This window comes from Cladosporium halotolerans (assembly GCF_011745625.1).
Source record: "Cladosporium halotolerans strain TM138-S3 chromosome Unknown Sca101, whole genome shotgun sequence".
Lineage (NCBI taxonomy): Eukaryota > Fungi > Ascomycota > Dothideomycetes > Cladosporiales > Cladosporiaceae > Cladosporium > Cladosporium halotolerans.
The window spans coordinates 733-18,573 of record NW_027191551.1 but is presented as its reverse complement, the minus strand read 5'-3'; the positions used below and the strand labels follow the sequence as shown (position 1 = coordinate 18,573).

The 17,841-nt window shown below is 54.8% G+C and overlaps 3 protein-coding genes across 3 annotated transcripts; 1 reads left to right on the top strand and 2 right to left on the bottom strand.

The window, feature by feature from the left end:
• Positions 1-2,699: 2,699 nt before the first annotated feature.
• Positions 2,700-3,719, bottom strand: WHR41_09489 (uncharacterized protein; the record flags this gene model as incomplete). The annotated part of the gene is made up of 1 exon (XM_069378092.1): positions 2,700-3,719. The coding sequence occupies one exon, from the start codon at positions 3,717-3,719 to the stop codon at positions 2,700-2,702; it is 1,020 nt and encodes a 339-aa protein (XP_069225018.1).
• Positions 3,720-4,156: 437 nt separating this feature from the next.
• WHR41_09488 (uncharacterized protein) lies at positions 4,157-4,653 on the bottom strand (the record flags this gene model as incomplete). The annotated part of the gene is made up of 2 exons (XM_069378091.1): positions 4,300-4,653; positions 4,157-4,251 (listed from the first exon to the last, which is right to left on the bottom strand). Exons 1-2 carry the CDS (start codon positions 4,406-4,408, stop codon positions 4,157-4,159), a joined length of 204 nt encoding a protein of 67 aa, XP_069225019.1. The 5' UTR covers positions 4,409-4,653.
• Positions 4,654-13,213: 8,560 nt separating this feature from the next.
• On the top strand, positions 13,214-17,290 carry WHR41_09487 (uncharacterized protein; the record flags this gene model as incomplete). Its single annotated transcript, XM_069378090.1, has 1 exon — positions 13,214-17,290. The coding sequence occupies one exon, from the start codon at positions 13,214-13,216 to the stop codon at positions 17,288-17,290; it is 4,077 nt and encodes a 1,358-aa protein (XP_069225020.1).
• Between the last annotated feature and the right edge of the window lie 551 nt (positions 17,291-17,841).

Sequence of the window (17,841 nt, the reverse complement as noted above, 5' to 3'; positions counted from 1 at the left end):
GAGCCGAATTGGCAGCGTGAACAGTAAATATCCTGCATTGGATACAATGCGGAATGCGTGCATTGACTGTCCGTGTGCACGGACTGTCCAAATCTTCTAGTCCAAACCCCGCGGTAGCCGGAAAAATCCTGCCACGGATGTATTCGACGCCCAGTCGGCCGGTTTTTGGATCAAAGTCTTTGACCTGTGCATCTGTTAGTAGATAGGTTGACTAAAAAAGTAACGATTACGTCACTTACCAGCAATAAGTATGGGGAATCCCCGCACGACGGACCATTGTGATAGCAGATGCAGTATTGAGGCGTTCCAGACCAAGTTGCCTTGATCTAAACTTATTGATTGCCCCACCGAGTCCTTGCCAGGTGGCCCATTCGAAAAAGGCGTATGAGAGATAGTTCGACAGGCCAGCTTCTGTCTTGCTGCGGCGGAGGCTCACAAGTGGGTGCGGAAACGCGCGCGTCGGAGATCAAGGCATACTGGATGACGGAGTTGTTAGTGTTGCGAGCTACCAAGGACTGTTGGCTCACTTACGTGAACATAATATGCAGAGGTATGCCCAATTTCCCCGCACAGTGAATATGAGCGAATGATGGTGGGTTCGCAACTATTACATCGGCAATGAATGGATGTCTTTTCTCCTCGCACGATGGGTCTTGACAGGTATCCTTGTTGGAATTTACGACACAGTCGCACCGCCTGAAACAAGACTGCCAACAGCCAGTGAGCATCTGAGAGATGGCTTGCGTTTGTTTTTCAGCTTCGCCTGCTCGTATCGACTTGATTTCGGGAATGATTGCTGGGTTTTTGACCATGTATGCCATCAACTTGGCGGGATCGCCCCCAATATTGAAGAACTCGATGTCCAGATCCTGCACGAGGTCTCGAAACACAGGATGGGTTGCGAGACGCACTCGGTGTCCAAACCTTGTGAGCTCAAGGGCAAGCGCCGCAAATGGTTGGACATCCCCTCGTGAGCCCACGACTTGAAGTACAATGTTAAGCTGAGGGATATCGCGGTGAGAAGTGTCGAGATCAGGCTCCTCAGCCGTGAGTGAGTGGTCGCTCACACATCCGTACAAACTCTGGAGGTCAGGCTCAGAGAGCTTGGATACAGACTGGTGCACAATCAATCAAGCTCAAGCGCAGAGGCTGTGCTTGATTGATTGATCGGCTTAGTGTGCTTGATTGCTTGAGCTTGACAAGAGTCAAGCGCTTGATTGATTGCTTGATTACGCTTGAGTGCTTATGTAATGGGCCCGAGCATTTATCATTCCGCTACCACAACAGCTTCTATGGCACGCTCAAAGAGACTTTTGTCTATCGTAATGATGCCTGAACTCTGCCAACTCTTTAGACACATAAGGGACGCAACCGTATCGTCGCTCAGACGTCGTCGTCGCGATGAGATAGCGGCGCCTGCCTGACTGAAGAGGCGCTCTGGCTCATCAGCCATGGCGGGCACAGCGTATATGTCAAGCGCCATTGCAGCCAACTGCGGCCAAATCTTCCGTCTTGCTAACCAGTACCTAATTGGCGAGTCTGCCGAACTATACGAGCGATCTGGCTGCTCGCTGAGGTACTGCTCGAGCTGATCAAGGCCTGAGTCCTCGCCGTCAGACCACTCGTCTGCAGCATCTTTGACGCTCTTCACTCCTGAATCGCTGTCGACCCCAGCTGAGGTCGCCGATGACGAGGCTGCCTTGTTTTCATAGTTGTGACGCCAGTATTTATCCAGCTCCGCCTTCCATGTGCTCAACCAGTCCTCCCGATCACTCCACTTGGTCTTGAAGTAACGCCACTTCATCCGCGGATGCAGAACCACCGCGGCGACATACACCACGTTGTCATCAAGGCGCTTGTAGTACTCGTCGAGCTTCTGCCAGCCAGCGTTAATGGTCATGCTGAAATGCTGTTCAGCTGCGATATAGTCGACACACCCGCGTGCGACGTCTCGTGGTTCGTCAATCCTGGCCTTATCGCTTTGCTGCGTATGCCCTTGTTGAGTTTCGTTACAATCATGAAGATTGGCATGCAGCTGCGAAGGCTGTGGCGGACTTGGAGCCAAGCGTTGGCTCTGTAAAGGCAAATAACGCTGACGTTGCTCCTCAAGATGGGTTAGCAAGGCCTCAAATTGAGGCAAGACTTGCCAGATGGCTCCAAAGCGGCCACCTATCTGCCCTTGGAGGATGTTTGTAGACTTCTTTATTGGTTTTAGGATCTCATGGTAAGCCTTGAGGACCTCCCAGTCGTCAGTGCTAAGACGGTCGTCAACGATCGAGGGTCGCAGTGCTTTCTGCCGACGCCGGCGTGCCACATGCCAATGGTCTATTTCCTTCTCGACAAACTCATCAAGAGCCGATTGCAGATAAATCGCTCTCTCAATACAGTCTTCCATCGAGTTCCATCTCGTGTCATTGTCTTCCACCAGTTTGTACACCTCAGCTTTGCCAGCCGGCCGTGTTGGAGAGATCAGGCGACGCTGGATATCTTCGAATTGTTCAATGCGTTGTGGTGACCTCTTGATATACTTGACAACATTATGCAGCTTGCCGCAAGGCCCTTTACGCCGCCAGACATCCATGTGCCGCAACTCTTCGTCTTGAGTATCGAGGAGCTCAAGTTCCAGTGCGTCTGCGTCTCCGCCGAAGAGGATCGATTGAGCGACGAGGTTGAGGATATGGCCAGAGCAGCGAATCCATCTAGCTCTGGCACTGAACTGAAACTCCTCCGCGAGCGTCAATATACAGGTTGCATTGTTGGCTAGCGTTGTCGGTGATGAAGAAGCCAAGAGAGCGATCCAAGCCGTACTCCGCGATGATACAAGCAACATTGTCCGCTATGTTAGTGCCTGTGTGCCTGCCCTGTTGCCTCGGTAAACTCCGCAGTATGCTCGTCGGCTTGCCGTCAGCATCAATGAAGTGAGCTACAACACCAAGCAGCGCAACACTAGTGCCGGATGTCCACAGGTCGAAAGATAGCGACACCTTCGTTATAGCCGAAGCCAGCGTCTCCGTAACAACCCCGAGCTGTTGTTCATAAGCTTTGGCGACCCACCTTGATATCGAAGTGTGCGACGGCATCTGAGTCCGCGGGTTGGCGTAGCTTATGAGTCGTCGCAGATGAGGAGATTCCACCTTTCTGAAAGCAATGTTGTCAGCTATGATCCACTGCAAGAGCAGTGCTCGGAACTCGAGCAGATTGAACCCTGCAAGAGCCGAGTTTTCCACAGCAGTGGCAGCATCGTAGCCCTTGAGGTATTGATCGAGCTTCCTCTTCTTGTGGTGCTCCGGCGACTGCGGAATGTCCCCCTCGGCACTGACCCGATGCTCTGCTTTCATGTGATCGCCAGCTCGCGTTGTTGATTTGAAGGACTTGAACCAGTGCTTGTTCGAGCTGCGGCGGCAGTGGCATGTCTTGCAAAGCCAGTACTCTTCACCGATACTATCCCACACCCTCCAACCATGCTTCTGCTTCCACACCCAGGAATCCAGTCGCGGGCGATCGTTTTCAGGGATCCGAAACCTCTGTCTCGTAACGTTACGCCACACAAGACCCTCGTAACCTGGCAAGTCAATCGGACCTGGCTGCGCAGGACGCTGCTGCTCGGTGCTTTCGAAGTCGTCGATTGTGCGCTGTTCAGCGGACATGGCGATTCCGCTGGAAGGGTTTGATGAGAAGGTGTGCGGCGATTGCGGGGCGAAGATGGACTGTGTCGCCATTGCGTAGTGTGATCAGAAGCAGGATGCTCGCTGAGCAATTCAAGATAAAAGCCATAGTCCAAAGGTACTGCGCGCTGCAACTCAGCCATCGCCGGCGCGCTCGCGACTACCAATGCAAGGCCAGCTCCTCCATCTCCTCACGAATTGCACGCGAAACGCGTAGGCAGTACCCGTTTGAGTAGTTCTAACGCGGGGTATTCCATAGACTAGTGATTTGTGGGGATACAGGGGTCCAGAGATCCGGAATCTGGAGTTCATCCTTTTCGATGCGGCCGGGGTTAGGGTTTGGGTTAAGGAATTTAGCATTCTGCACCTAGGATTTCCTGAATAATCAAGCACTCAAGTGTGTCAAGCGCTTGATAAAGTCCTGCTTGATTGATTGACTGGCTACACGGTGCTTGATTGACTGACTGCTTGACCAAGCGCTTGATCAAGCATCAAGCAGCGCTTGATTGTGCACCAGTCTGCTTGGATATGCGCCGGAAGATCCTATCCATGTCAACGTCAATCTTGCCATCGACTTCGCACTCATCTACTTGGGCGTCAGTGGCTTGTGCCAGGAGAGGTCTCATTAATATACCTTCTGCGGACGGACTTGTTGGCAAGCTACCAGTCTCTGGTGAACCGGGAGGATGCACGCTATATGATGGTGGAGGTTCATCCACATGATTAGACTTGATGACAGCCATGATTCTCGGTCAAAAGGTGATGACTCGTCAGGTACGGATTTGTCGAAGAATGGCGACTGCGCTGTAAACACAGCTCAAGACGATTGACAGGAAATTCGTCCCTTGCAGGTCTCACTAGGGCTGAAAAGCGCGTGTGTGTTTGGAAAATCTGAAGAAGTTTGGAGGGATGGTGACTTGGCCGCAAGATCAATTTCACAGCGTCCTTGTTGTCTCGAACGACACCAGATTTGCTCAAAAAAAGTAGTTGCTGCTTAACATTCGCCGTGTGCCCTTAAAGTTGCTGAAAAGTAAGATCAAGGCCGTCCGGAAAGAAGTCTGGTAAGCTAGCTACAGCCACTGCTGCGCCGGTGCCGCCAGCAGGCTGCATCGCACGTGGCTCTCCGATCAGGCATCACTCTGCGTTCGTCCAATCGCAGATGTGGAAGGTGCTGAGTACGGCTCTAACCATCTATCCGGAATGCTTGAGCTTACGAATCAATGACAGGTGCTGCGCCGCTGAAGCAGGGTGTTCTCCCGCTGTGCTAGCGTGAAGATAACGTCTGGTGGCATAGGCAACAGTCTGGAGCGGCGTTTGATTGCAAGCTTTGTGCCAAGATATGCCACCTGCGAGGGGATAGGTGAAGCCGCACGGATCGCTTTTGGGCCTTTCAAACGTTCCCCCCGTGCGTGTACCCGCTGTCGCGATGGCCAAACCTTGATCAACGCCACCAAACTCAAAGACCGAGCAATGGGGAGGCCAGACCCTGTTCAGGATCACTGAATTGAAAGACCGAGCAATGAGAAGGCTAACTTCTGGTCAAGATCATCAAACCTAAAGACCGACAAAGACTGAGGGGCAACGAGGGCCAATACCTTCGCTAAGCGCCTAATTCTCGAACAGTGTAATGAGCATAGGCTGCAGCCTCCAGCGAGATCTGATAGAGCAATCACACGGTGTAGTAGAAGAAAGCCAACTTCATTCTGTATTTTGCGAGCTCCGAGATAATGCCCACCGACCTTGAGCACCAGCTCCAATCGGGTTGTATTGTCATCCCGCCGCGGAACAAGTTTTAGGAAGTAAATCTTATTGTTAAAGGACTTGCCGGATTCCAGTTGTTCGAGTTTCTCGAGTGTATGGTCCGGAAAACTTGCTTGCACAATGCCAGCGATTTGATCTTGCGACAACTGGGCATTTTACGTCGGATGGTGAGGCGGAATTTGCATGTCGCTAGACATTGTATGGAATTGCGTCGATAGCCGTCGTAATTTCGCTTCAGCAATATTCGATGATTTATCAAATTGCTGGTAAGACAGTCTAGACATATGCGGAATGCCTGTCAACACGACTTTCAAGAGTCACGTTTCGGAAGAAATTTCGCATTGCAATATTCGGCAACCCAAAAATCTTTAGCTCTATGATATGACTCTGTTGCCCTCACCGTAGTTCTGTATTAGGACACCGACCCCTCACTCCTGTTGAACTGATGATGATGATGATGATGATGATGATGATGATGATGATGAATTTTATTCCGCCCGGCGCTAAGCACCTAAAGGGCAATGCACTATTTATGTCTCAAAATTTACGTTCTACCTTGGCGGGGTTTAAACAAACAAAGCTCCCAAGCTCATTGTCCTTCACCATCGAAGTCAAGCCATCGACATGTATTTCTCTCACTTTCGAAGGCTCGTGGTTGCTGGTCGGCGGGTGTTCTTGAAGATGTGTTTCCAAGTGTTCATCGTCCTATCCTCAGCAGATGAAGCGGGCACCTGCCGTGTGCACGAGGGTGCTTGGGGTGGAGTAGTGTTAGTGGTTAGTAGGGTGCGGGCTTCCCAGTCGTCGTCGTCATTCACTCTCTCCCTCTTCATCCACCTTCGCGTACTGGTGTCTCGTTCGAATCGTTTGGTAGCCAGGGTGAAATGGATCACAGCTCGCACTGCATCCTTGTCCGGGCTCCAATCGCCGGGATCCGTGAGGGACTTGCCTCCAAGCAGGCGGGAGAGGTCGTCTTCGCCCGCCCATACGCCCAAGATCTCCCGCTGCTCGCTCCACCCAGCACAACGAAAGATGAAGTGCTCTCTCGACTCGACTGCCTCGCCACATTCACAGAGATTCGTTTCCACTGCTTTGATGTTGTGCAAGTACCCATTCAGTGGCGCCATGCCTGTACGAAGCTGCGCGAGGACACTCGCCTGTCTCTTCCTGAGCTTGTCGTACACGCGCCGCGTGTTGCTGCCAGGCCACGCCGCGTCGATTATGCGCACGAGTTCCCCGAACGTCGTCGGTGCGTGCGAAGACTCACGCGCCACGCGCTGTTGTGCCTTCTGCACCATGTTCTTAATCAGTGTACTCTTGGTCAGTCTCGGTCCGTCTTTGGCCACTCGTCCCTCATTTGTGGACCGCTGCGCAAGCTGTTTTGCCTTTTGCCCGAGCTCGAAAATCGAGCTTACAGGGGCCCACGCAAACACTACACGCATGGCGAACCCTTCCAGGAATCTTACATGTTTCAAAATCCCACCGATGATCCATTGTCTGGTCCGTTTGGCGGGAGCTCTCAAAGTAATTAGAACGGTACGGTTGTTAGTGAAAACGCGGACGGTCTGGCCGTGTACTCGGCCCGGCAAAGTCCCCGCATACACCGCGCCGACGACCGAATCAAGTCCCGCCTCGATGGAGGCCAGAGCGGCTGTGTAGGCATCACTCTGCCCGGTGGTGCCCAACGTCTTGTCGTACTCGCGTAGCTCAGCGTGGTTTGTTGTCCCGTCCACGCTCTCGATGGCGCCTCCGAAGTCGACCAGCTGGTTCCTGACCGACGCGCTAGTGGCGATGCGTATGCCCTGCGTCTCTTGAACCCGCGCGGCCGTCTGCACGCCGTCGTCTGTGTCGTCGACTATGTCGAGTCGTGCGTCCCACGGCGCCGAGACGTAAGGCAGAGTTGCCTCGAGCTCATCCAAAGGTGCACCGCGGGCGTACTCTGCGATTTTCTGCATGGATGACACGAACCTTTTGCAGGTCCTACGCCTGGCCATCTGCGCGAGAGGGTGCGTGGCGGGCATGCTGTGCAACTCAACCCACATCTCCAATGCTTTTTGCCTGTGTCGTTTTTCTATCGTTCGCAGGTTGGCTTCTGCCTCTGCCACCGCCGTGCCGACCGTCTGGAAGCATCCGACCACTGCCTGTCCACCGATCCTCTGCACTCGCTTGAGCACTCTCTCTGCGCTGGCTCTCCTGGCGTGCATCCATACTGAGGATGCGGAAACGACCACCGTTGCCACCGTCGCGTTGAACAGCTTGCGCGTCACTGACGGCGAGAGTCCTCGCAGCCGCTTCAGCGCCATGGTTGCCCGGAGACCCTTCGTTGCAGCGCGTGCGGCGTGTTTTTGGTAGCGCAGTCGTGTGTCCATCACCAAGCCTAGAATCTTGACGCTGGGTGTGGGCCGGATCTCCCCCCCTTTGACGGTGATCGGTTCGTCCGCGGACTGACGAGTGTTGTTCCTCGTTAAGTAGATGAAGGCGGTCTGGTCCCCTTCGAACGACGCCCCGCTCCTGCTCTCCCACTCGGTCGCTTGTTGTACGATGGCCAGAAGAAGATCCATGTTCTCTGCGGCGGTCTTGCCCACCACCCACGCAGTGTAATCATCGACAAAAGCGATCGCCCCACTGTCTTGGTCGATTCGTTGCTGAACAAGATCTGCGTTGAAGAAGAGAAACAGAATCGGAGACAAAGGGGAGCCTTGCGGTAGCCCGGCTTGTTCGAGTGCTCTCACGTCGGATGCCTGGCCATTCACAGATCGTGGCCGTGCGTTTGGAGCAGAAGGCGTCGATCCAGTTCGCTAAGTCTGAGGGCATGCCTCTGGCCTGAAGCCGCTGCAGCAGTCTGTCTTTGTAGACCCCGTTGTAGGCGCCTTTCACATCAAAACTGACCAAGCTCACCACTCTCTTGTTTCTCCACGCTGTGTAGATGCACTCCTGGAGGAGCAACAGCGCCTGCTCCGCAGACCTCTGCTTCCTCGCACCGAAGTGGTTGGCCGGCAGCAGGCCGTAGGTCTCGACCGCAAATGATATCCTCTCCGCGAAGACTGCCTCCAGCAATTTCCCCAGCGTCGATAGTAGTGAGATGGGCCTCCACGCCTTCGCCAGGGTGTAGTCGTCCTTGTTAGGCTCCTTGAGCGGCATGATCTTTGCGACTTTCCATTACTGAGGAATCACTCCTGTGTCGAGGGACATTTGAAACAGGCGGCGGACACTCTCACTCACGGCCGGCCATACTTGCCTCCACACGCCGGCCGGGAGTCCGTCTTCCCCTGCTGCCTTCCACGGTTTGGTCTTCATGAGACAGTTCTCAATCTCTTCTTCCGTCAGCTGCGGCATGGCAACAGCAGCCCTCTGCGGCCTGTCACCTTCCTCCTCTATATTCTCAGGCAGTGGCGGAAAGAAGGTCGCGAGCAGCTGCTCAGCCTGCTCCGCAGTGTTCCTCGTGAGTGATCCATCCGCCTTTCGTAAGGGTGGGATTCTCGACCAGCTGGACCCTTGGTCTGGCTGCAGATACCGTGTTGCCTTCCAGATGTTGGCATCATCCGCCAGGAAGTCATCCCAGTGCGTCCGTTGTTGTCTGTGTGTAGCATCGTGGTACTCTTTAGACGCCACTCGAGCCTGCTGCTCAAGTGTCGGCAAGGCCTGTCCACCGCGTCGCTGAGCCCGAGCTCTGTTCCCCCAGTATGTGTACACCCGCCGGAGCTTCGTCAGATCCTGCGTTCACCATCGCTTCGCGTACGGGCAAGGCTTCGCCTTGGGCGTCAGCGCGAAGACTGCTTCTTGAACAGCATGCATCAGGCGGTCCGTTTGCTCCTGAACCGTGACGCCCTGGCGTTGTTGCTGCAATGTTCGAGCGATCCGTTCCCGGATCTCCTTCCACGGCGCATTCTTGTACAGTAGCCGTGGCTCGACCACGTGCTCCGGGAGGTCGACATCGAATGTCGTCTCGATGGCACGGTGATCAGACCCATGCTCTGTGTCGTGGATCTTGCACTTCACCAAACTAGCTGCTAGCTCCTGTGACGCCAGCATCAGATCGATTGTCGTAGCGTGCATCTTGTTCTGCCACGTCTTGGTAACCCGAGGCAGCAGGCTCTCGAGGCTCCATTCCCCCATGAAGTCGATGATCGGGTCTGCCTCGCCTTGACGCTGCGACAGCACCTCGTCTCCGCCCCACAATTGGTCATGGCGGTTGAAGTCCCCGGCAATAACCAAGTCGAGGCGCGGCCCACCGCGGTGTCCAGCGCTGCGGATTGCCTCACGGAGAAGATACACTGTTTGAGACAGCGCCGACGCATTGCCGCCCTCGACATACACTGATGCCACCAGTACTGATCGATCAGGCAGACGCAGTAGCGCCACCGTGAGATCCGCTGACGGCACCTCGACTTGTTCACATTCGATGTCTCTGCGCACTCAAAGCATGCTACGGATCGCCCACCTCCCGTGGTGCCTTTCGCTGGGAAGCACTGCATCGGTCCGCGTCTGGGCTCAAATGCTCGGGTGAAAGCTGACTCCCCGTCCACGTTGAAGTACTGGCCGTCTAGGAGCCTCGCTGCGTCGGCGCGCTTCGTCACATACACGACCATAGACCCGTACGCCTTCGGCGAATCCTTCCGGCTGAGCCACGACAGTTTGGCAATTTTCACCTCGTTCTCTTTCTCCATCAATTCCGTCGCACCTACCCGCAGTTCTCCATTCTCATCCAGCACCGCCGTCCTGCACGCGTTGTCCACCTTGACGGGGTACCATTGATCGCGCAGCACGCGCGCTCCGCTCGCCTTCGCCCTCTCGGCCAGACTTGACCCGAGCCAACTCCTCTTCGTCCCGGCAGGTGATGCGAATGCGGCCGGAATTGCGAGGGTCCCTCGTCACCGCCACACATCGCCACCCGCTTCCCCCGTCACCCTTCCTCATGCCTTTCTCGACCTCTTGTCTGATTGTGCTAGCATTCGCCCTGCCCCTCTCCTCCTCTTCAACGTTGGACACATCCACCGTGCAGTACAGCGTGTCAGTCAAAGTTGATGGGGTTGTCTGATTGGAGAGCGTCCTCAGGTTACTGGGGTGACTGCCTGGTGGGGTGCGCGCGACGTCGGCGTACGACGGATTTGGGCTAGATGCTTGAGTGCTCGACGGTTGAATGCTAGACAGCTGCTTTTCGACGATGGCTGTGACCTGCTCCTGGACGATAGATGTGACCTGCTGCTGGACTATGGTAGTAACCTGCTGTTGAACGATCGCAGTGACCTTCTCCGTAACAATGTTCATGACCTCTCGCTGCACGATACTTTGGACTTCTTGCTTCACGATACTTTTGACCTCTTGCTGCACCACCTCCTTGACCTCCCGACGAACTACCCCACTCACCTGCTGTTGCACGGCGCTCTTGACCTCGTCCCTAATAGCCTCTACAATCTCGCGTTGTACGGTGGCCTTCAATCGCTCTTGGACAATGCCCCTTACTTCTTCCGATACGGTCTCTTTCACTTGTCCGATGTCCGGTACTTGTTCGATAGCCTCCTGAACGAGGGCGAAGCGCTCGTCAACAGATTCGCGCACGCCGGCAATGGCCTTCATAACAGTGTCCAGCCGAGACTCCAAAGTTTCGCTGCTCTTTCCTGATGCTTTAGAGAGAGCTGTCTCCTTTGCCAATATTCCTCGGTGCAGTTTCCGATAGTCGACCTCGGTGCGTGAGACGCGTTGTCGGCTTGGACGCGTCAACGCGGGCGACGCGCCCTCGTCCGGCTGCGACGGCGGGCGCACAGCGGCAGCCATCGACAAGTGCGCCTAGAAGGCACAATATCTACGTGATGAATAGCTTTTTCTTCAATAAATTCAACAATCCGGATTTCCAGTCTAAGCCTGTCCTATACCCACGGGCTTCGGCAAGAGCTTCGTAGAAGCGTTCCCCACCACGCGCACAGACAGCGTCTGACGCAACTCGTCATCGAAGCGGTCAACACGCTGACACTCAAAGCCAAGCCATCCCGTATGCGAAGCGATGGTGGACCCAGGATCTTACGAAGCTCCACCGGGTCTATACGTACTGGAGGAACAGAGCTCGAGCACAACGACGAGACGGAGAGGCACTACAGGCGCTGGAGCAAAAAAGCTCAGGCAGCGGCCAAGGAGTACCACGACGCCATGCGAGTAACAAAAGCTGCACTGGGACGACTTCTTGTAAGACACGATTATCTGGAAGGCGATCCGCTACCTCAAGCCTGATGAGGGCTCTCGGTGGCCAAGGCGGATGGAACACTGACGAAGCGCAATTCCGAGCAGGCCGAGCAGCTTCTTGCCACCTTTCTCCCGGCACTTCCCGAAAGAATAGAGGAAGAAGGCGACATGCTGCAAAAGGCAGCTGTTGCCATGCCGAAGCCAACCGAAGAAGAGATTGAGAGCTGTTTGATGGAAACTAAGCCGTGGAAAGGTCCAGGCGAAGACGGACTTCCAGCCGGCGTGTGGAGGCAAGTATGGCCGGCATTGAAAGGAAGTGTCCGCCAACTCTTTCAAAGGAGCTCGACGCAGGCACCCTGCCGCGGTAGTGGAAGATCGCAATGGTCGTTCCACTGAAACACCCACAACGAGGTCTTAACAATAACGCAGGGTCTCATATCAAGCTCATCTGCTTGTCTAAACCCAATTGGACGTTATGAAATCATCTTAGCAATGCTCTGACGAAGCATGTCTAGTGAAGTGACGGCTTTGTGTGCTGGGAGGTATAGCGATGCGCGGGTGTTTTGATTTTCTGCAATCTTATTTCCTCGTCGTAGAGAAGTCTGAATGAAGCTCATAAGCACAGTCCTACAATCAAGAGTAGACGATAAGCAACTCTGGAAGAGTGGTATTCGCTATAGGCGCACATGGCTCTGAGCCCTTGTCCTCTCATTCTCTCAGTAACCCACTTATGGAAATTTCTCTTCGATCGGTACTACAGTGCGAAAGCGAAATAATCAATGAGGAGCGAGAAAATTTCATGGGTGTGAGTGGATGTGGATCCCAGTGTGAATCCTTGGCCTGGATAATGTACACCCGAAGGGTGCGCAGATGGAGGGCCATCAGATTTGCCTAGATGATAGCTGGGCCTGCAATAAGCTGAATAGTTTGGATGTATCATGATCACGGGAAAAAAAGCCCCTGGTAGTTTGAAACGCTGCAATAGAAGTATAAATGGAGGCTTCAAGATCTCACCTGCACAGTCAGAGGTGGCAAGGCCTCTGTTGACCAAAGTGCAGAGGATGTTATGGAGTTAACATGGCAGCGCAAGGATTTTGATGAAGTGCGGAGAAGCGGCTTCTTCGGACCACATCGGCTAGGCGGCGTGGGTGGCACGGCACTGCATTAGTCCGCAGCTGTTTGCTCACCCCAAGGCGGAGGGGCCGCTGTGCCATGGCTGTGGAATGTGTGGCATCCGCATTCCAAGCGTGGCGGGAGTGAGCAGGCAGAGACGGCCTTGGCGAGTTGATTACTTTCAACGGGAGGGAAGATAGGACGAGACGGACGCTCATGCACACCGCAGCATGCGTGCACACACGACACAGCTTGACTGCGCTCACTAGCAATTGCAACGGAGACTTGTACCTCGTTGTAGTGGCCGCGATAAACTTTACACTAACCACGCTTCAACGACGTTCGTGCGGAGTGCAGTCGTGTCAGCAAACTGCCCGGAGTCTTCGCCGATCGTGCGATCTGCAGCACGAGCAAGCCTGCGATGTCGAGGCAATAGTCCGCCCTCCTCCCTGAAGGCCTTAGGTTTGATCGTTCCCAACCCAACCTCTGCGGAAACAATGATGGAAGACGGCGGCGAAGCGCTGAGCAGGCCAGTACTGCAGAGTTTTGTTTCGTCCGGCACCGGCACGTCCGGCAAAGAGGTGGACTATGGCGAAGGACTGGAGGGCCACGAGATGTATTCCGACCGCGCCACTGCCAGGCACTTTCTGCAAGACCAGACCAGCAGCGTAGAAGGAGGCCCGCTTTTGACAAGCTCGTCATCGTATGGCTGGGTCCCTACCACATCCGTGTCCTCGCGCACGAGCGCGCGGCCACCTATTGCCACGCCGTACTCGAGCATGCCGACTGAGGCGACGATGGGTGGTCTTCGCATTACCCAGCAGCAACCAATACGACCGGGTTCAACGAGGGAATATTCTAACGTCTACGCACCGCCGCGAAGGTCTCACCGATATGCCAGCAGTCCCGACAAGTTTCGGGTAGGCTCTGGACACCGAGGCAGGATCGATCCGAACGCAGAATACCGGGCTCAAGAGGAGGCATACGTGCAGAGGATACGGTGGGAGGCCGCCTCGAATAACGGCTTTTTCGCCGAACAACGCAGATCCAGTCCGAATTACAGCGACGGATCGAGCGAAGTAGACGAGTCGCCGGGCTTAGGAAGCTTTGTTGAGAATGATCCCTATGGCCAGGGCGCGCTGCTATACTACGAAGAGCAGGGGCCCTCTCAGGAACAGCTGAAGGTATCCGCCAATCGCGAAAGACTAGAATGGCACGCCATGCTTGCCAATGTGCTGACGGGAGATATTGTGAAGCAAGAGAAGACGCGGCTTATCAGAGGTTCGGAACAGCAAGGTGACGATACACTGAAGACAGAGGTCTGGGTAGGCGTGAGAGCGAAGACTTGCGGACGCAGTGTGACCATGCAGAGACGGCTGATCGAGGAGGGCCGGAACAACGTCAAACAGACTATCGAGCATATCATCGCTTTTGAGGTCAGGGGGGAGGCGGAGGTCGGAAAATCACCGCTCGAACAGGTACAGCAGGTGGTGAACCACATTGAGAAGGTTGAACGGCTCTATCCAACTCAACAGGCCTTACAACAAGCACAACCTCTTGCTGCGTCTGCTGCATACCGAGACACCTCTGACGCCGTTGTATCCTGGCGCAACGTAACCGAACTCATCAACACCGAACTCGGAGTGCTGCGACAGTGGGTTGGCAATATAGAGCTCGACTTTACGAAATCTCGTGCGCTTCCTCTGGAAGACCACAACGGCCATCTCCTTGACGAGGGCTCATTCATCGATCGCATCTTGAAGGAAGACCGCCTCAGACCACTCGAAGGAGAAAACAGTCTACTCGAAGGCATCAACACAGTCATCAACAAGGCCAAGGCCACATTGATTCTGAACGCCCGGGCTTTCGCTGAGCGCCATTTACCTTCCTACATCGAAGAGTTGTTGACCCTGATCAACTTCCCCACCCGGCTTATACAGGAGATCATTCGTATGCGGCTCTCTTATGCAAAAAACATGAAGGACCCGGCACGGCACGGCGTGATGATGGCTGAGCAGATGAACTTACAACTCCGCATAATACTCACTCTTGCTGTCAAGATCAAGGAGGCATACCTTGTCATTGCGCGGCCGCAGCCCGGCTGGGCTCTGCCGCCTTGCATCGACGAAGACTTCGACGGCATTCTTATTGACGCTCTTCGATTCTATTTTAAGATGCTCGACTTGAAGCTCATGGCCAACAGAAATACGTTCAAGGAAGCCGAAATCCTGGAACAGGAATGGAACTTCTGCTACCAGCTCGGTAGCCACCTGGAAGGCGGAGACGTCGAGGTTGCAGAACAGTTCTCTTTTCTCACGGCGAGGTCCCTAAACCATCTCACGACCTACTTCGAGAAGGAGCTTGTGAGGCCGCCAGAAGACGTCGGTGGCGCTGAGACGGACAAGCGATACAAATCCATCTTCGACTCTGTCCGTGCACGGCAAAGGAAGATCTTCCGTTTCTCGAAGGTTCTGAGCCAGCGGTTCGAGAACGCGACCGAATACAATATGAACATGGCGCACGAGTGTTGCCAGGATCTCTTAGACGCGCTTGCATCCACTGGACATTTTCTGGTTGAAGCAGAATCCTCACGGTACGATGAGAAGGCGAGCATCCATGTGATCGCTTCTCCTGCGCTGCAGAATCGACGCAGAGATATCGAAAGCATGCTTGGCACTTGCTGTTATGCCGAAGACACGCCGGAGGACCCGAGTAATCCATATATGTTGATCCTCTGCTGCGAACATGCCTTGCGCTGGGGAGGGGGAAGGATGGACAGCGCTGTGCGGCTACCTCGTCTGGGCATCAAAACTGGACGGTTACGAGTGGTGGCGGATGGCAGTCTGCAGAGACTCGCGAACGCAAACGCTGCCTTCGCAGCAGCAACCGGCGTGGATTTGGATATCCTCGTGGAGCATCGTTCAAACCTACAAAGCATCGATTTAGAGCTTCGAATGATCCGCAAGACAGCGTATAAGCTCAGCAATACCATTATAGACAGCGTGGAGATTGTGCGGCGGCAGACCGTCGGCCTGGAACGCAAGGAGCTGATTCAGACTTGCTTTGCTTTTGCTACGGAATTCGGACAGCGATCTGCGATATTCATGGATCGGCGGCGCCGGGCTATGCATCAGTTGAAGATGACGCATATTGCCGTGGACTGGGTGAGCTTCATCTGCAACGACTGCGTGGCGAGTGATCGCAAGACTTTCCGATGGGCTGTGATTGCGCTGGAGTGCGCAGTGATGATGACTAGAGGTCGACGCATCATGTCAATCAGCGAAACGGAGTATGCCACGCTCGGAGAGAAGGTGGCACGCTGCATGAGTCTACTTGTCAGCCACTTCGATCTCATGGGAGCGAGAGGCAGTGTTGCGGCGCAAACCGAGAAGCAGCGCTTGGAATTGATGGTCGGCAAAGTGAGACTCAACTACACCCGGCTCAAGGGCGACGAGGAGAGCAGTAAGATTCTTCGCGCACAGCGACTGGTGTATGAATTGAACAAGATTGATCTGATGTACAAGGACCGTAAGGCGGAGAGGCAGGCGCTGGGAAACGTGCTGGAGGACTCGAACGAGGCAGACCGCGCATTGACGCGTCTCTCCGCCTCGGCTGGAAATGTGCACCTTCGCTGGCAACAAGGCCAGTCTATCGGCAGCGGCACGTTTGGTTCCGTCTATGCTGCTATCAATCTTGACTCTGGTCAATTGATGGCTGTCAAGGAAATCCGTCTCCAAGATCCGAAGCTTATCCCAACCATCGTCTCCCAAATCAGAGACGAAATGGGCGTCTTGCAAGTCCTCGACCACCCGAATATCGTACAGTACTACGGCATCGAGCCTCACAGGGACAAAGTGTATATCTTCATGGAATACTGCTCGGGTGGCTCGCTGGCAGGTGTGCTCGAACAGGGCCGTGTAGAAGACGAGACCGTCATCCAAGTCTACGCCTTGCAAATGCTCGAAGGCCTCGGCTACCTGCACGAAGCCAAGGTCGTTCACCGCGACATCAAGCCCGAGAACATTCTTCTCGACCACAACGGCATCATCAAGTTCGTCGACTTCGGCGCCGCCAAACTCATCGCCAATCAGGGCAAAACCATGGTTATGGACGGACCCTCCGGCAAACCCAGTCAGGAACCTATCACTGGCACGCCCATGTACATGTCCCCCGAAGTGATCAAGGGTGGCAAGCATCGCCGTGTCCGCCTCGGCGCCGTCGATGTTTGGTCGCTCGGCTGCGTCGTCACCGAGATGGCCACCGGCACCCGCCCTTGGGCCTCGCACGACAACGAGTGGGCCATCATGTACAACATCGCTCGAGGCTACAGCCCGCAGATGCCTACCAAGGATCAACTCAGCAACCTCGGCTTAGACTTCTTGCGCAGGTGTTTTGGGCGCGACCCCAGCAAGCGCGCATCTGCCGCCGAACTGCTGCAGCACGAGTGGATTTTGAATATCAAGAGCCAGATGGATTTGAAGCCGGAGACGCCGCAGACTCCCGCCAGAGAGGGTTTATATGAACATGCACAGCCTGAGCAGTGGATGTCGCTTGGCGAGCGAGGAGTCATCGGCTAAGTAGTGTGCTCGCGGCGAGCATTGGCTTTCCATTTCTGGCATCGACGATTCGAAGCTGCATCGTATCTGCCCAGGCGAGACAACTCGAGATACGGGCCGCCTCGCTACAAGATAAGGCGCCCCGGCCAAAGACAACAGAACACCCTGCCAAGGGTGCACGCGAGCGCCGTTGTGGATATGAGGTCAACACCTTCGGCGACGGTCTTGTAACCAGCGTCGCTCATGCGCAGCGTAGGCTTCTCAAGATCACCAATTACGACTCGAGAATGCCTTCATTGTCCCACCAGTCTTGCCAGAGGCCGTAGGCAGTGCATAACTGCCAAAGCTCCTCGGGTAGTGGGGAAGTGGGGAAACGGCACTGCATCAAAGCGGTTGCTTTCTCGTCTTTTTCGGTCATGCTGGTTCCACTGCGAAGTGCTGGGATCTTGGTGGCGTCGGACGACCGCCATCTGCTTTTGGACGGTCATCAGCTGCGTAATGGTCTCCGCCATCACCACCAGCTTGCCGTTGACGCTGTCTTCAGCCTCTTTCCTGTGCGCCGCGGTCGAGGC